General features: G+C 36.3%; 1 protein-coding gene across 1 annotated transcript in view; it reads right to left on the minus strand.

Annotated features, from left to right (window-relative positions):
• Positions 1–1,669: 1,669 nt before the first annotated feature.
• Positions 1,670–16,900, minus strand: part of LOC136030902 (G kinase-anchoring protein 1-like) — a 42,899-nt gene continuing 27,668 nt past the window's right edge. Inside the window, exons 7-8 of the mRNA XM_065709994.1 lie at positions 11,398–11,546; positions 1,670–1,829 (exon numbers count right to left, since the gene is read on the minus strand). Of these exons, the coding sequence (XP_065566066.1) occupies positions 1,812–1,829; positions 11,398–11,546 (167 nt within the window). The 3' untranslated portion in view covers positions 1,670–1,811. The remainder of the gene's footprint in view (positions 1,830–11,397; positions 11,547–16,900) is intronic.

Consider the following 16,900-nt stretch of genomic DNA (forward strand, 5'->3'; position numbering starts at 1 on the left):
TTGAACACATTCAACCACAAATGCCTGTGTTTTATCCTGGGCATCCGCCTCTCTGATAGAATCAAGTCAAGAGAAGATGTGGGGATCGCCCACTTGTCTCCGATGCTGTCAGACAGAGGAGACTGAGATGGTTTGGCCACACAATGCGCAGACCAGATGGCGAAATAAGGAAAAGATGCCTCAAATGTCTACCACTACCGGCATGGAAGAAGAGAACAGGAGGCCAAAAGAAGACTTGGCTTGCGACAGTGAAGTTTGATCTGGTGCGAATTGGAGGGGTCAGAAAATACGGCTGTCTTTGGGATCGTCATTGGCTGGAGATCATAGAGCCTGCCACCTTCGAGCGTAATCTCTGGAAGGAGATATGTTGTCGTCTGTTGGGCTCCATGATGAGCCTGGATGCGTCTTGAACGTGCAGCAAGTACAAGTAAAACGAATTACGGATATTAAGCTGAGCTTCATTTTACTTAGAATAGCAAATATTGAGCTCATGAAACGAATAGTCAACAGCTTCATTGGTAGCGCTGCAAAGTCAGCAAAATAGGAGGCCAAAATATTTAGGTCAGTAGCATTTTCAAACATCCTATCGTAAACACGAGAATGAGTTTTAGATGGAAATACTGATAGGTTAGGAGGAATGCTATTTACTAGAAACCCCGATAAAAGCTAGTAGGAAATGTCTCCCAAGGATTGTTATTTAAGATTAGCTTCGGATTTCTTAGAGATGTTGAATACCGTTAATAATTCTATCTGATACTATTTTTAATTTCTTGTTTTATAAGTTTTCCACAGTGGCGTCAATTTATGAAAATTAGGGGGAGAAAGGGTATTTTTCAAAATCTGAAATGGGGGGCAGTGGGTCCCGCCCCAATTGACACCATTGGTGTTCCATCAACTTTTGCTCTTACGGTTTTCCAGTAGCAGTCAAGTAGAAGCTGTTCTGAAAATCAAACGAATAAAAGTTTTCGGAATGAAACAATGTAAGAATTTTGTTATTTCAGTCTTTTGCTTAAGACTAATCAATAATTTATACTATATCTGACAAAAAATATGTCTGAAATCCCCCTCCTTTTTGAACGTGTGCATGTTGCTTTTGCATAAATCTAGGGATGGCCGGAGTGAGCAAACTTTTATTTTTTACTTATTTCAACGAGAATAGCAAACTTTTATTTTTTACTTATTTCAATGAGAATACCCAAAAAAGATATTTTTGTCTGAAAATAAACCAAGGAAAGGTTTTTTTTATTTAGGGGGCGGGGGGATTTTACCACCCTCCAATTGAATCCACTTTACCAGCGATTGTGGCAGTAAAACTGGAAGCGAGTCTGAAAATCCACCAAACAGAAATTTTCTGAATGTAACAAAGTAAGAATTTTGTTATTATAACAAAAGGTGGTTACTTCAGAAGAGTAGTTAAACTATATAATGTCTGACAAAAATATGTTTGAAATCCCCTCTCACTGCACATGGACATGTTACTTTTGCATAAAGATCAGCGTTTTAATTTCATTGATAAAATCGAGGGTCGGGGTATACTTGTCGTTTTTTCCATGAAAATATAAATAAAGGTATTTTCCTACGAAAATTCTCACCAAAAAGGATAGTTGTTAAAATCTAGAGAGAGGGAATGTGTATTCATTGAGTCTAGATAACTGAAAATAGTCACTAAAACGATCTTAAAACGTTTTATTATCTTTCAAATATAAAATAGAATTGATTTATCAAAAACCAGAAACGAAATCAAATGAAAATGACAAATGTGTCAGTGGCACTGTCGCTTTAAACTAGCTGAAAGAACATCAGACGATGACTCACTGCTTCTTCGAACCCTAGAAATAAATAGTATATGAATATGAATCAACAGTACTGAATCAAAGTGCATGTTACAATTATTTAACGTTACGTACAATTAAGCACCGTTAGAAGAATAGTTAAAGTATAGTTAGGTACCGTTAAAAGTACAATTAATTACAGTTACGTACAGTTAAAAGTATAATTAAGTACCGTTAGAAGTACAGATAGGTACCATTAAAAGTACAGTTAGGTACTATTAAAATTACAATTAATTACCGTTACGTACTGTTAAAAGTATAGTTAAGTACCGTTAAAAGTACAATTAATTACAGTTACGTACAGTTAAAAGTATAATTAAGTACCGTTAGAAGTACAGATAGGTACCATTAATAGTACAGTTAGGTACTTCCTATGTACCTTCATTATAAGCACTAATGAAGAGTGCTAAGACTGCAACTAGGAATATTAGTGAAAAAGCTTTAGGTTTAATAGAGAGTAGAAGGGGTTTGTATAAGAATTATCTGAGTGATAGATCGTATGAAAACAAAAGGAATGTAAGGAAAGTGGAGAAAGTATTAAAATATGAACTAAGGAGATGTGAAATGGAGGCGATGGATAAAATTGCTGAGGATCTGGAAGATGCGGCTAGACGGCATAATAGTAAAATATTATACTGGCATGTTAATAAATTGAAAGGGAGTAGCCAATCTGGACTAGTCCCAGTTAAAGATAGAAATGGGGCCACAATTAGTGATAAGGAAAAAGTTAAAGAAAGATGGGTGGAACATTTTGAGAATGTGCTAAACCGAGATACAGTTGCAGGAAAAGATATAGATGAAAATGAAAATGTTTGTGATACCTTGGATGTGAAGGAAGATTTGTTTAGTGAGGAAGAATTAGCGACAGTACTAGAAGGATTAAAAAATAATAAGGCCCCAGGTGCTGATAGTATGATTAATGAGTTCCTTAAATATGGTGGCTCTGAGGTTAGGAATAAGCTACTGAAGATTATGAACATGATTTTAAAAAAAGGGGAAGTACCTAAAGATTTTAGGAAAACCTTAATTAAACCACTGTATAAGAAAGGTGATAAGAGTGAGTTTCGTAACTATCGAGGCATTAGTCTGGTCTCTGTAGGTAGCAAATTACTTAGTAATATGATACTTTTTAGACTGAGACATGCTGTAGACAAAGTTTTAAGGGAAGAACAATGCGGTTTTAGAAAAGGTAGAGGATGTGTCGACCATGTTTTCACTCTTAGGTTAATAATTGAGAAGTCCCTTCGTTGTCAAACACCTTTGGTCCTTAGTTTTATCGATTATGAGCAAGCTTTCGATTCTGTTGATAGAACAGCGTTAACAAAGGTCTTATCGTTATATGGTATACCAGAAAAATACATTAAAGTGATTTGCGCTATGTACGAGAATAATGCTGCTGTGGTTAAGGTAGGAAATGAGGTTAGCAACTGGTTTTGTATTAAATCAGGAGTTAAGCAGGGTTGTGTTCTATCCCCCTTTATATGGATCATTTTGATGGACTTCGTCTTAAACAGCACAGGAAAGGCAATTGGAGACCATGGAATAAAATGGGGAGGAAGAACGCTCCTGGACTTAGATTATGCTGATGATTTAAGCATATTAGATGAAAGTATGAGCAAAATAAATGAATTTTTAGAGGTTTTACGAGTTCAGGGTACTAAAATAGGCTTGAAAATTAATGTTAAGAAGACTAAGTCACTAAGGCTAGGAATAAGTGAAGATGAACAGGTGACATTAGGGAACGAAAAGATTGATCAGGTTGGGAGCTTCAGTTACCTTGGTAGTATTATTAGTAAAGATGGTGGGAGCAGTGAAGATGTTAAAAGTAAAATAGCTAAAGCTCAGGGTGTTTTTTCACGGTTAAAAAAAGTTTGGAAGAATAGAAAGATAAGTCTACAAACCCAGATTAGAATATTGGAAGCTACAGTGATGACAGTGGTCAAATATGGCTCTGAAGCATGGGCACTCCGAAAAGCAGATGAAAATTTACTAGATGTTTTCGAGAGAAATTGCCTACGGATTGTTCTGGGTACCCGGCTGACTGACCGTATTTCAAACAGTAGGTTGTACAAAAAGTGTGGTTCAATCCCGCTTTCTGGGGCTATAATGAAAGAAAGGTTGAGATGGCTAGGCCACGTTCTACGGATGAAGGATGACAGATTACCAAAGATTGTCCTTTTTGGCCAACCGACTGGGGCTACACGGAAAGTACGTCGTTCTTGTCTGGGTTAGAAGGATGTCATAAATAAAGATTTAAAGGAAATGGGAGCTTCCTGGGAGGGTGTAAAGAGGGAGGCTTTAAATAGATTAGGTTGGAGGAGGAGCGTGCGTAGCTGTGTTGGCCTCAGGCGGCTTGGTGCTGCAGTGAGTTATTAGTAGCAGTAGTAGTAGTATCAGCATGTCAGTATAAATGCTTAATCGGCATAAATTTTGCGCTAATGTTGTCCTGTTACTGGATAATGACAAAAATTGAAAGCTAAGTCTGGCTTAACATATCAATCCCCATAGTAGTTCCACAAACACTAATTAATAACCAATATTTAAAAATATCCAATTCATATGCAAGGTGAGCGAAAACTCTGGTACATACGGAGCTGTAAGTAAGGAACGACCCGGCTCAATAGTAACCGAAACTCTAAAAAGCGGAATTTTGATACCAAAAGATATATCAAAAGAATTGGATTTTTATGATTTCAAATATATAAGTTTCATCAAGTTTAGTCTTACCTATCAAAGTTAGTTAGTCTTAGCCTACGAAAATTTACCTTATTTTCGAAAAAAGCGAGAAACACCCCCTAAAAGTCATAGAATCTTAATGAAAATCACATCATCAGATTCAGGGTATCAGAAAACCCTACTGTAATGGTTTCAAGCTCCTATCTGCGAAAATATAAAATTTCGTGTTTTTTGCCTGAAGATCAAGGTTTTTTTTTTTTTTTTTTTTTTTTTTTTTTTTTTTTTTTTTTTTTTTTTTTTTTTTTCTTTTTTTTTTTTTTTAGGAGTAATCGTATCAACCCAGTGGTCCTAGAATAACGCGAGAGGGCTCAGTCAAACGGAAATTAAAAGTTACGTCGGAGAATCCATGGGAGAAAAGAATTTTCCATGAAGGGGGCACCAGATTTCCCAGCAATATTTAAACGATCAGAAATTAAATTAAAAAATAAATTAACTACAAGTAAGGAGCAACATTCAAACATAAAACGAACGAAATTATTACTCATTAATACCTCGCTTATTACACAAAATTTTTTTTTAGTATTTTCAAAAGAACTATTTATTTTTATTAAACGGCCTTTGTGATTCAGGGGCCATTCTTAAAGAATTGGAACGAGATTCGAACTTTAGCGTAAAGACTAAGGTATTGATGAGATGGCAAACTCCGTCATATACGTAAAAATTTCTGTTTGTTTCGAGTTTTAATGTCGCTCCTTACTTTCAGTTGTCAAAAATTGTTTTTGTTATTTAATCAATTTCAAAACCCTTTACACCAAATTTCAAAAATGTGATTCGACAGATGGATAAAATTGAATGTCAGCCATGAAATGATATTAGCCCCTTAGCAAAGCAAAAAAATAACATACTAAAAATTGTACAGGAAACATACACCTTAAAATTCAGAACGAGTTTGATGGAAATCAACAATCCCCTCAATAATTCTATAAGCATTGAGTAGATCTTAACACCTCCTGTGATATTATATGGAAGGGATTAAATATAGCCTATTTCGGTTACCCAACGTCACCTTTTCATCTTCACTTATTCCTAGCCTTAACGACTTAAGTCTTCCTAACAATAATTTTCAAACCTATTCAACACCCTGGACTCCCAAAACTTCTACAGACTGATTTGAATTCATTCCCTCCTACTTAATGGTCACCAATATACTTGCAATGTTTCCGGAGCGTGTTTCCTTGAATCGTAGAGAAATTGGCTTTTGATTTAAAACACATTTTTTTCGTCTTAATACAAAAAAAAAATCTATTTTTCTTTTACAAACAACTGCCTATTAAAATCAACTGAAATACAAGAAGTATATTTTTAGTTTTTTCGCTATCCTGCAAGTTCAAGTTTTGTATCAAAAGGCTTTTTCAGATACCGCAGCCGAGATCTAGGAGAAAAGAACCACGAGAAAACCTCTCTGAAAGAGTTCCCCAAACACATCCAATAAAAATCTTGAAATAGCCATTTTATTCAGCGTATTTTTTTTTAGGATGACAACTCTGAGAAAAGAACCCTGAAGAGACAATCCATGTTCTATACTACATTAGAAGAAGGCAATCGAACCAAAACAAAAAGCTCACGAACGTTAGACGCCATCAAAGAGAAACGAAGACAAAATGAAGACTGTCCGTCCTATAAATCCGCCACTTTCGTATGGACCAATCACACAATTCTTCATATAAACGTTTTATGTTTGACAGAGCCAGCTAAAACCCTTGGATTTTCGTCAAAAAGTGGGGGGGAAACCAAAAGTGCCAAAAAAAATACACACATACCAGCTCATAAGAAAGTACCATAAATCGGATGCAGCAGTTTAACACACACACATGTCCAAATACAGGACACTTTTGTAAAAGTAGAGACCTCACTTGACCTTTAAAGCTCACTCCTTCGAACAAAGCAACATCTATTAATCATCTTTGGTCACTCATAGACCAACAATTCCAAAGCTAAATATAACACATGGCAGTGGAAGTATTCGACGATGATTGCAAGGAAGTTCGGAAGAGTCTCACAACAGCTAAAATGAGTATTCAACAAACTACTGATATTAAGAGTCTTGAAAGAACCGTGAACTGAATATAACGGTCTTGAGATGCCTATTGGTGGAAATGTTAAGAAAACAATCAAGCTCAACAATTAGTATGCTACTAAAAAATCAGACATGCTAATGCGTCACTGGTCGTTACGAAGGTCCGCCTGAACGGGGCTAACTAAACAAACTGTACCCTAAACAAACTGGGGCTAACTGTACCCTTCCTTCTCAACCTTTCTCTCCTGGCGTTTTTTCACCCTCATAATAAGCTACCCATTCGCAGGGTTTTCTTGAAGTTTGCGAAGTACCTCCTATGCTTAATTCTATAGGTATGGAATGCGCTCCTTTGTAGAAAGTATAACATAAATCAGTCCTATTATTGTATTTGATGCACGTGTCAGGTGTTTGAACGTTGAACGTTCAGAACGTTGAACGTTGAATAGGGTGTGTTTTACAGCACAAACTCAATGCCAAAAATGCATCTATCTACCCCATCTACTCGGCTTTTCTCCTGTGTGGCGTTTCTTTCTCCGATCATAAAAGCATACAATTCCTAAATTGTTCTCTAAATTTGCGAAACGTCTGTAATGCTAACCTCCATGAACCCCGAAATACCTTTCGTTGTAGAAAGTACAAAATAGTTATCCTTACTGTTGCCATTCATAAATATATCAGAGCTTTTATAAAAGAAATTGCAGATTCGCCCCATCCTAGGTCGTCTTTTCAGTATTGAAAAGTGCATATCTTACCTGCTGTCTGAATATCAAACAGTTCGTGGTAACGAACTGTAGTAAGGAGCGACCCAGCTTAATAGTAACCAAAACACTAAAAAATGGAATTTTTATACCATTAGCTACATCAAAAGAATCGCATTTTAATGCTGATTTTAAATATATATGTTTCATCAAGATTAGTCTTATCCATCAAAAGTTACGAGCCTGAGAAAATTTGCCTCATTTTAGAAAATAGGGGGAAACACCCCCTAAAGGTCATACAATCTTAGCGAAAATCACACCATCAGATTCAGCGTATCAGAGAACCTTATTGTAGAAGTTTCAAGCTCCTATCTACAAAAATGTGGAATTTCGCATTTTTTGCCACGACAGATCACGGATGCGTGTTTATTTGTTTGTTTTTTTCCCAGGGGAGATCATATCGACTCAGTGGTCCTAGAATGTCGCGAGACGGCTCACTCTAACGGAAATTAAAAGTTCTAGTGCCCTTTTTAAGTGACCAAAAAAATTGGAGGGTACCTAGGCCCCCTCCCACGCTCATTTTTCCCCAAAGTCACCGGACCAAAATTCTGAGATAGCCATTTTATTCATCATAGTCGAAAAACCTAATAACTATGTCTTTGGAGACGACTTACTCCCCCACAGTCCCCGTGAGAGGGGCTGCAAGTTACAAACTTTGACCAATGTTTACATGCAGTAATGGTTATTGGGAAGTGTAGCGACGTTTTCAGGGGGATTTTTTTGGTTTAGGGGGAAGAGTTGAGGGGGAGGGGGTTCCGTGGGAGGACACTTCCATGGAGGAACTTCTCATGGGGAAAGAGAATTTCAATGAAGGGGGCGCCGGATTTTCTAGCATTATTTGAAAAAAAAAACAATGAAAAAATAAATATGAAAAGTTTTTTCTACTGAAAGTAAGGAGCAGCATTAAAACTTGAAACGAAAAAAAATTATTACGCATATGAGGGGTTTACCTCCTCGTAATACCTCACTCTTTACAATAAAGTATTTTTAGTAATTTCAACTATTTGTTCTACGGCCTTTGTGATTCAGAGGTCATTCTTAAGGAATCGGGACAAAATTTAAGCTTTAGTGTAAAGAGCAAGGTATCGACGAGGGGTGAACCCCCTCATATACGCAATAAAAACATACGAATATAGAAGTTCGCTACGTAAAATAATTCGTAAGTTACGTATATTTTTTACAAATGAAAACGTTCGTAAAAAATTCAAAGTTCTAGTTGCCTTTTCAAGTAATCGAAAAACTGGAGGGCAACTAGGCCTCCTCCCTCGCTCCTTTTTTCACAAAATCTTCCGATTAAAACTATGAGAAAGCCATTTAGCAAAAAAAATAAAAAAAATGCAAATTTGTTTTAATTATTTATGTGCGGAGAGCCAAGACAAAACATACATTAATTCAAAAACATCCAGAAATTAAATAAAAAACAAGTTTTTTTTTAATGAAAGTAAGGAGCAACATTAAAACTTAAAACGAACAGAAATTACTCCGTACAGGAAAGGGGCTTTTCCTCCTCAACGCCCCGCTCTTTACGCTAAAGTTTTTTACTGTTTTAAAAAGTAGAGTTAAGAGAAAGAGTCAAACTTTAGCGTAAAGAGCGAGGCGTTGAGGAGGAAAAGCCTCTTTCATATACGAAGTAATTTCTGTTCGTTTTAAGTTTTAATGTTGCTCCTTACTTTCATTTAAAAAAACTTGTTTTTTTATTTAATTCTATATAATTGTTACAATATATGTTAGAATATAGTACTACTATGTACTATATAATATTCATATACTGATACTGTACAGATACTGAATATTGTACGTGTCGTCTTTCTTTTCTTTTTCTGCGTTTTTTTTTGCTCAGATTTTAATATGAGAAAAAGTCCTCTTTCCGTATTTGAAAAAATGCTAACCTGGATGCTGTCTATTTAGTGCCCGAAAAAATAGCAATAGTTGGATCTGACAATATAGCTTTTTTCATCAAATTTCACAACTAGAGCCAAAAGTTTCAACAATTTAAAGCCAACTTAAGGAACTGGCATTCGCTGCATGACCATAAATCATAATTGGGCATTGCAACTAAAAAAAAACAAACAAAAAAACAAAAACAAAAAAAACAACTTCCAAATTGTTGTACAATTTGAGCAGAAGTTTAATGTAGTTGAGGAATCATATTTAACCTCCTGAAAACCTTCTGAAGCAAAAAATATCATACTTAGACCTGATATTCACAAGCGCCTAGACCCGCCTTCTAAAAATATGCATAATATTGAATAAACATGTCTTGTACCTTTTTTTAAAACAAAACATCGGACATCTATTGAAACTGCACCACTACCTGACTCTGTTTGAAGGACCGCATGTAAAATGAAACAACTCAAAATAAACTTTGGCAAGAGTATCCCAAATGAGCTTTGTAAGCGACAACGCTTATATGTAATCTTTTAAAGGGGAGAGGAGGGGATGAGAAAGGGAGACGCTGTTGTCGGAAACAAAACAAAAATGTTTTCTACTAATTTATTCTTTTCTTTCTGATAAGTATTCTTTCTCGACAAAAGGTACAATTTTTATAAAACATCCATAATATTCATATAATGAATATAAAATGATGTATAGAATTTATTTACAAAATATAAATTATGGATATGTAAGAGTATAAATAAGAGCATCAATTTTGAAAAAAATGATATAATCATAAAACATAAAATTAGGATTTATAAAATTATGAAAATAAAATATTCATAAAACACTGAAAATGTAACTCAAGTACTTAAAAAGAGCGTATTTTTACTACTCAAAATGACAAAATCAACTACCGCTGCACAGAGCACTAATAAACAGAGTTGCATAGAGTAGGCTGCACAGAGCCACTAGTGCACACCCCGCTATCAAAGTTCATGCGGGGCTTTCTACAAGAAAACTTGACAGCTAAACGTTCGTTGTTTCTCTTTTTATCAGACTTGTATCTCGGAACAATATTGGTCCTATCATCCCTTTTTGGTTATTTTAATAAATAGAAAAAAGAGGATGAAAAAGGTCAAAATACCAATCTGCATCTAACAGTTTCTGCAAATCCATTTTCGGTAATATTGCGGAAGAAAACGTCTTAAGCAGCATTTTCTGTCAATCTGCCAAAACGGAATTTCCATTTCAAAAGAAATTGGCATTTTTCGGTTCTGTTTTCAAGAAAAATCCCAAATGGAGATTGTTTCTTCCACTGTACATAATTCAAAATGCAAAAGATGATCAAACATGAATGAAATCCATTGTTGCGAAATTGACCAAGATTAAACGGGATATTTTGTGATCATGAGATGGTATGTCTAACCTAAGACTGCACTATCTTTACCAAAAATTTCCACACAGCAAATATACATACTTTTCATATTATGGGAGGATTTCAGCTAGTGAAAAGGGTCTCTATACAGCTATCGTGTATCGAGCAATTATACACCTAAATAGAAAAGCTATTCTTCAGGTAAATGAGAGCCATTTACAGCTGTCTTAATACCGTGCCCCCCTCTCAAGCTACTCCTAACCTTGTGCAGCCTCGCATAAGTGGCTGGTACGGCAAAATTAATCTTCTCTGATTTTTCGACGATTACCTAAACACAATTATCACTACTACTACTGACTGCAGCACCAAGCCGCCTGAGGAAACATAGCCTTGCACGCTCCTCCTCCATCAAAATCTATTCAAAAATTTCTTCTTTACACCCTCCCTAGAAGTTAATCAATTGTGAACACAATTATTTTTTATAAACGCCATAAAACTATTAAATTTTGATTTAAATTATCCAGTAATAATTTAAGAAGAAAAAAGTCAGAAACCCCTCAAAAATGGCATCATATCAAAATGAAAAGTCTACCATAGGAATAAGCATGGTCGAAAACCTAGTCATGGAAAATTACAACCCCCCTCCTTGAACAACAAGGAAAATGGCTTTTTTGTATGTGTAGCACTGATCTGTCTCCCATTTTTTTTCTTTTTTTTCCTGGCAAGGCTAAGGGGTGACCAACACATCATAGACATATGTGTTTATAGTGTAGAGATACGTGTTAATAATTTAAGACTCACCGATTTCTTAGAATCCGAGCCCAGCAGAGCAGACACTTTACTCCTCTCTTGCTCCAGCTCTTGGGAGACACGAGTTACTTCTTGGACTAGCTCCTCCTTCTCTCGCTCCATCTTAAGGTTCTGTGCAAGTATCTCAGCTTTCTCACGGGCTAAAATAATAAAAAAAAAGCTGAATTCTTTCTCCATAATAAGCTAATAAACATACACACAAGTGACTTAATGAAATGAGAGTCCGACAGAACGCATCCCAAGTTCTACGAAATGGTCAACTCGACCTTCAGTAAGCGAATAAGCAGAGACACGTGGCTTTATGACATGATAATATGACCCATTTGAAGATCTTAAAGAAAAAGAGTTCACTATATATCTCTGCTACGTAGCAGCTAGGAATTTACAAGACTTTGCCTAAAATGGCCTTTTTTAATTCGATATAGAAAGCTACAGTATACTCTCCAAAAAGAGCTTTTGTTCGAGTTGGAGGGGTAACGTTTTTTTGCTTCCATTTTCAAGACCAGCTTTGTGTCGGAGAAATATTACTGTTTTTACTTTATTTCAGGAGGTATGGTCTTTTTGCCTGCATTTTTACGACCAATACACGAGTTGGAGAAATATCTCGGAAGGTGGGGAGGGGGGGGGGTCAACTACTTTTAACTCAACTACTTTTAAAGATGACAAAAAAAACTTCGTTTAGAATGTTACAGAAAACAATAACGTAATACAATAAAACAATGGTATGAATTGTCAAAAACACAAGTGATAATTGTATATAAGTGAATTTCAAAAAATGGAGACCAGTCTAAAGCACAACAAGGGTTTAAGATAGAAGGAAGTATTGTACGTCTATGCGATCCAGTGTGTAAAAATTAATAAATATTAAATAAGCAGACATCAGCCTGTTCATTTAGCTGGGAAATATATCCTAGGAAAATTATACCCTATTATAATAGACAACTACAGTAATTATTGATAGCCGATTAAATTTTCTATATATCATTTACAATTCAAAAAAGCAAACTAGACAACAACGTTTTAGCATTTAACATAAAAAAAGATGAAAATAAAGCTCTACATAGTTATAAAAATATTTAATACCGTTAATTAGGTGTTTTTTCCAGTTTTAACGTTCTGCATTAAATGCAAAAGATTTAGACACAAAAATCTCTTTTGTTTTTCTCAACTTTGAACTTAAGTAGGTGAATAGTGATTGGTAATCTTTTGTGAAGTTTACCAAAATGTTATTTAAGAACAGACTGGAAACTAATTTTCAAAAATAGATATTTGAAACCAAATATTTGAATTGATAGAGCCTGGCGAATTTCCACAACAGAAAATAGTTTTATTATTTTTGGATGGTTTACAACAACCGATCACTAACCCCAGAAAGATATTGTGTCCTAGAACTCAAACTTTTCAATAAGACCATAAAACTGTTTTTTTTTTTTTTTTGTGGATAAGTAAAAAAAAAAGGATAAGCATCCTCCAGAGCCATTGCTGGCGCATAGGGCGTCAAAATTAACGTTTCAGTTGCTGGGTCTTTTTTGCAGGGACAAGGAGCAAGCTTATCGACTAGCCTTGCTGTGGCGGGTATCGAACCCCGGGTACTGTATTACCAAGCAGAGCATCAATGCACTGTGCTAATAATGTCTGGACTTGGACCCTTGACATTCTGATTAAGTGTCCAAGGCTCTACCGTCTGAACTAATAATGCTACGGGATAATATAGAAGAATACAGCTAAATTGGCGTAATATAGACTGGAACTGGATAAACTCCTCCAGAACCACTGATGGCGCATAGGGCATCGAGTTCTCCTCTCAGTTACTAAAAGTTGTGAGATAAGATTGGATAAGGTTATCGATAAGAAAGATTTAGATCCGTCAACTTCAAATATAAATCAAATATCAGTTAAGGCAGTGATAGCGAATATTTTTAGCTCCGCCTCTCAAAAATATGTAAATCCCTAACTAGTCTCTTGTGCCAGGTCACATACAATGACAAATCTAATATTTTAGATTACTGTTTCTTGTGATAAATTTTAAGAACTACCAGCTGGTTTCCCTAGTTAAAAATTTGACTATTGTTTCCTCTATCTTTGTAGCATTATTAACTCTTTAAGTGTTTAAAAACAGCGTTTTACATATTTAAATTTGAATATCATAATCACATTTCGAAATTCCAAAGCAAAAATAAGCCTTCGTAAGTTTTTGCCCTAAAAGTTATCCCGCTATTTCTTCGAAATTACCGGTTTGAAACACCAGTTAGTTTCCCCTGAGAGAGGCTTGACGCGGGCTTAGGGCTTAACGTTTTTTAGAGTAAAAACAGATGATTTTTAATGCGATTTCTTGATCTAGGACGTTTTCTCAGTTAGCAAACGTTTACACCGTTTTAATATTGACTTTCTTTAAGGACTTTACTGAATAAAACTGAGTGTTTTTACCGTTGAATTTATCAAAAATAAGCACCCAATTAATAAGCCTACCCATTTGATATTAAGTGGCGATCAAGCCTAGAGGATTTTAACCAAGGCAATATATATTTTTTCATACAGAAGGCCGACTTGTCATTCGAATGTGCAATGTTAAAGAGAAGATAACACTACGACTATATAGTCTTAAAATTCCCATTTTCTTCATCGTTCAAGAAGAGTTATTTTTGAGTGAACTTGGAAACTAAAAAAGAAACATAAGTCTATACCGAACACCTGAGCTAACTTATGTGCTACAAAAGAAGAAACTATTAGATGCAGAGCAGAAAGATTAACCGAGTCAGGCGATCGTTATCAACAAAGAAAAGAAGATTAGGCATAAAAAAATACGAAGTTCTGAATTGAAGGATTCAGAAATAAAGCGGTTCTCTTCTACAGAAGAAATTAAACAAAAACAAGAGCTAAGAGCTCATATGGCACTTGTGACGAGGCATGAAGAGCTAAGAGCCAAGAGATCATATGGTATGAGCTCTAACAAAATTCTATGAATCAATAGATTGATTTAAAAGGAAAATAAGAGGCTTAATGCCGATCAGGATTTAAAATAAGAGCTTTGAGTCACGATGTCCTTCTAAATATCAAAATTCATTAAGATCCGATCACCCACTCGTATGTTACAAATACCTATTTTTTTCTAATTTTTCCTCTCCCTTTAGCCCCCCAGATGGTCGAATCTGGGAAAACGACTTTATCAAGTCAATTTATGCAGCTCCCTGACACGCCTACCAATTTTCATCGTCCTAGCATGTCCAGAAGCACCAAACTCGCCAAATCACTGAACCCTTCCCCCCAACTCCCCCAAAGAGAGCGAATCCAGTACGGTTCCGTCAATCACATATCAAGGACATTTGCTTATTCTATCCACCAAGCTTCATCCCGATTCCTCCACTCCAAGTGTTTTCCAAGATTCCCCCCCCCCAACTCCCCCCAATGTCAAAAGATCTGGTCGGGATTTGAAATAAGAGCTCTGAGACATGAATTCCTTCTAAATATCAAATTTCATTAAGATCTGATCACCTATTCGTAAGATAAAAATACCCCAATTTTCACGTTTTCCAAGAATTCCGGTTTCCCCCTCCAATCCCCCAATGTCACAGGATCTGGTCGGAATTTAAAATTAGAGCTTTAAAGCACAAGATCCTTCTAAATATTAAATTTCATTAAGATCTGGTCATCCTTTCGTAAGTTACAAATACCTCAATTTTCAAAATTAATCCCCCCCCCCCAACTCCACCAAAGAGAGCATATCCGGTCCGGTTATGTCATTCATGTATCTTAGACAGGTTTTTATTCTTCCCATCCAGTTTCATCCTGATCTCACCGCTTTAAGTATTTTCAAAGATTTCCGGTACCCCCCCAACTGCCCCCCCCCCAATTACGCTGGATCCGATTGAGATTTAAAATAAGAGATCTGAGTTACTAGATCCTTCTAAATATGAAATTTCATTAAGATCCGATTACTCCTTCATAAGTGGAAAATACGTCATTTTTTCTATTTTTTCAGAATTAACCCCCCCCCCCCCCAATCGAGCAGATCCGTTCCAATTATGTAAATCACGTATCTAAGACTTCTGCTTATTTTCCCCACCAAGTTTCATCCCGATCCCTCCAATCTAAGCGTTTTCCATCATTTTAGGTTCCCCCACCCCAAACTCCCCCCAATGTCACCAGATTCGGTCGCAACTTAAAATAAGAGCTTTGAGACACGATGTCCTTCTAAATATAAAATTTCATTGAGATCCGATCACCCGTTCGTAAGTTAAAAATACCTCATTTTTTCTGATTTTTCAGAATTAACCCCCCCCCCCCCCAACTACCCCAAAGAGAGCGGATCCGTTCCGGTTATGTCAATCATGTATCTAGGACTTGTGCTTATTTTTCCCACCAAGTTTCATCCCAATCCCTCCACTCTAAGTGTTTTCCAAGTTTTAGGTTTCCCCCTCCCAACTCCCCCCCATGTCACCAGATCTGGTCGGGATTTAAAATAAGAGCTCTGAGATATGATATCCTTCTAAATATCAAATTTCATTGAGATCCAATCACCCGTTCGTAAGTTAAAAATACCTCATTTTTTAGTTTTTCAGAATTAACCCCCCCCCCCCCAACTACCCCAAAGAGAGCAGATCCGGTCCGGTTATGTCAGTCACGTATCTTAAGACAGATTTTTATTCTTCCCATCCAGTTTCATCCTGATCTCATCGCTTTAAGTATTTTCTAAGGTTTCGGTTCCCCCCAACTGCCCACCCCCCAATTACGCTGGACCCGGTTGAGATTTAAAATAAGAGATCTGAGTTACGAGGTCCTTCTAAATATGAAGTTTCATGAAGATCCGATCACTCCTTCGTAAGTTAAAAATACGTCATTTTTTCTAATTTTCAGAATTACCCCCCCCCCCCCCAATAGAGAGGATCCGTTCCAATTATGTAAATCACGTATCTAAGACTTCTGCTTATTTTTCCTACCAATTTCATCCCGATTCCTCCAATCTAAGCGTTTTCAATCATTTTAGGTTCCCCCACCCCATACTGCCCACAGTGTCACCAGATCCGGTCAGGACTTAAAATAAGAGCTTTGAGACACGATATCCTTCTAAATATCAAATTTCATTGAGATCCTATCACCCGTTCGTAAGTTAAAAATACCTCATTTTTTCTAATTTTTCAGAATTAACCCCCCCCCCCCCCTCCCAACTACCCCAAAGAGAGCGGATCCGTTCCGGTTATGTCAATCATGTATCTAGGACTTGTGCTTATTTTTCCCACCAAGTTTCATCCCGATCCCTCCACTCTAAGTGTTTTCCAAGTTTTATGTCCCCCCCCAACTCCCCCCCCCCCAAATGTCACCAAATCCGGTCGGGATTTAAAATAAGAGCTCTGAGACACGATATCCTTCTAAATGTCAAACTTCATTGAGATCCGATCACCCGTTCGTAAGTTAAAAATAGCTAATTTTTCTAATTTTTCAGAATTACCCCTCCCCCAAATACCACAAAGAAAGCGGATCCGTTCCGGTTATGTCA

The sequence above is a fragment of the Artemia franciscana genome, chromosome 9, assembly GCF_032884065.1.
Source record: "Artemia franciscana chromosome 9, ASM3288406v1, whole genome shotgun sequence".
Classification (NCBI taxonomy): Eukaryota; Metazoa; Arthropoda; class Branchiopoda; order Anostraca; family Artemiidae; genus Artemia; species Artemia franciscana.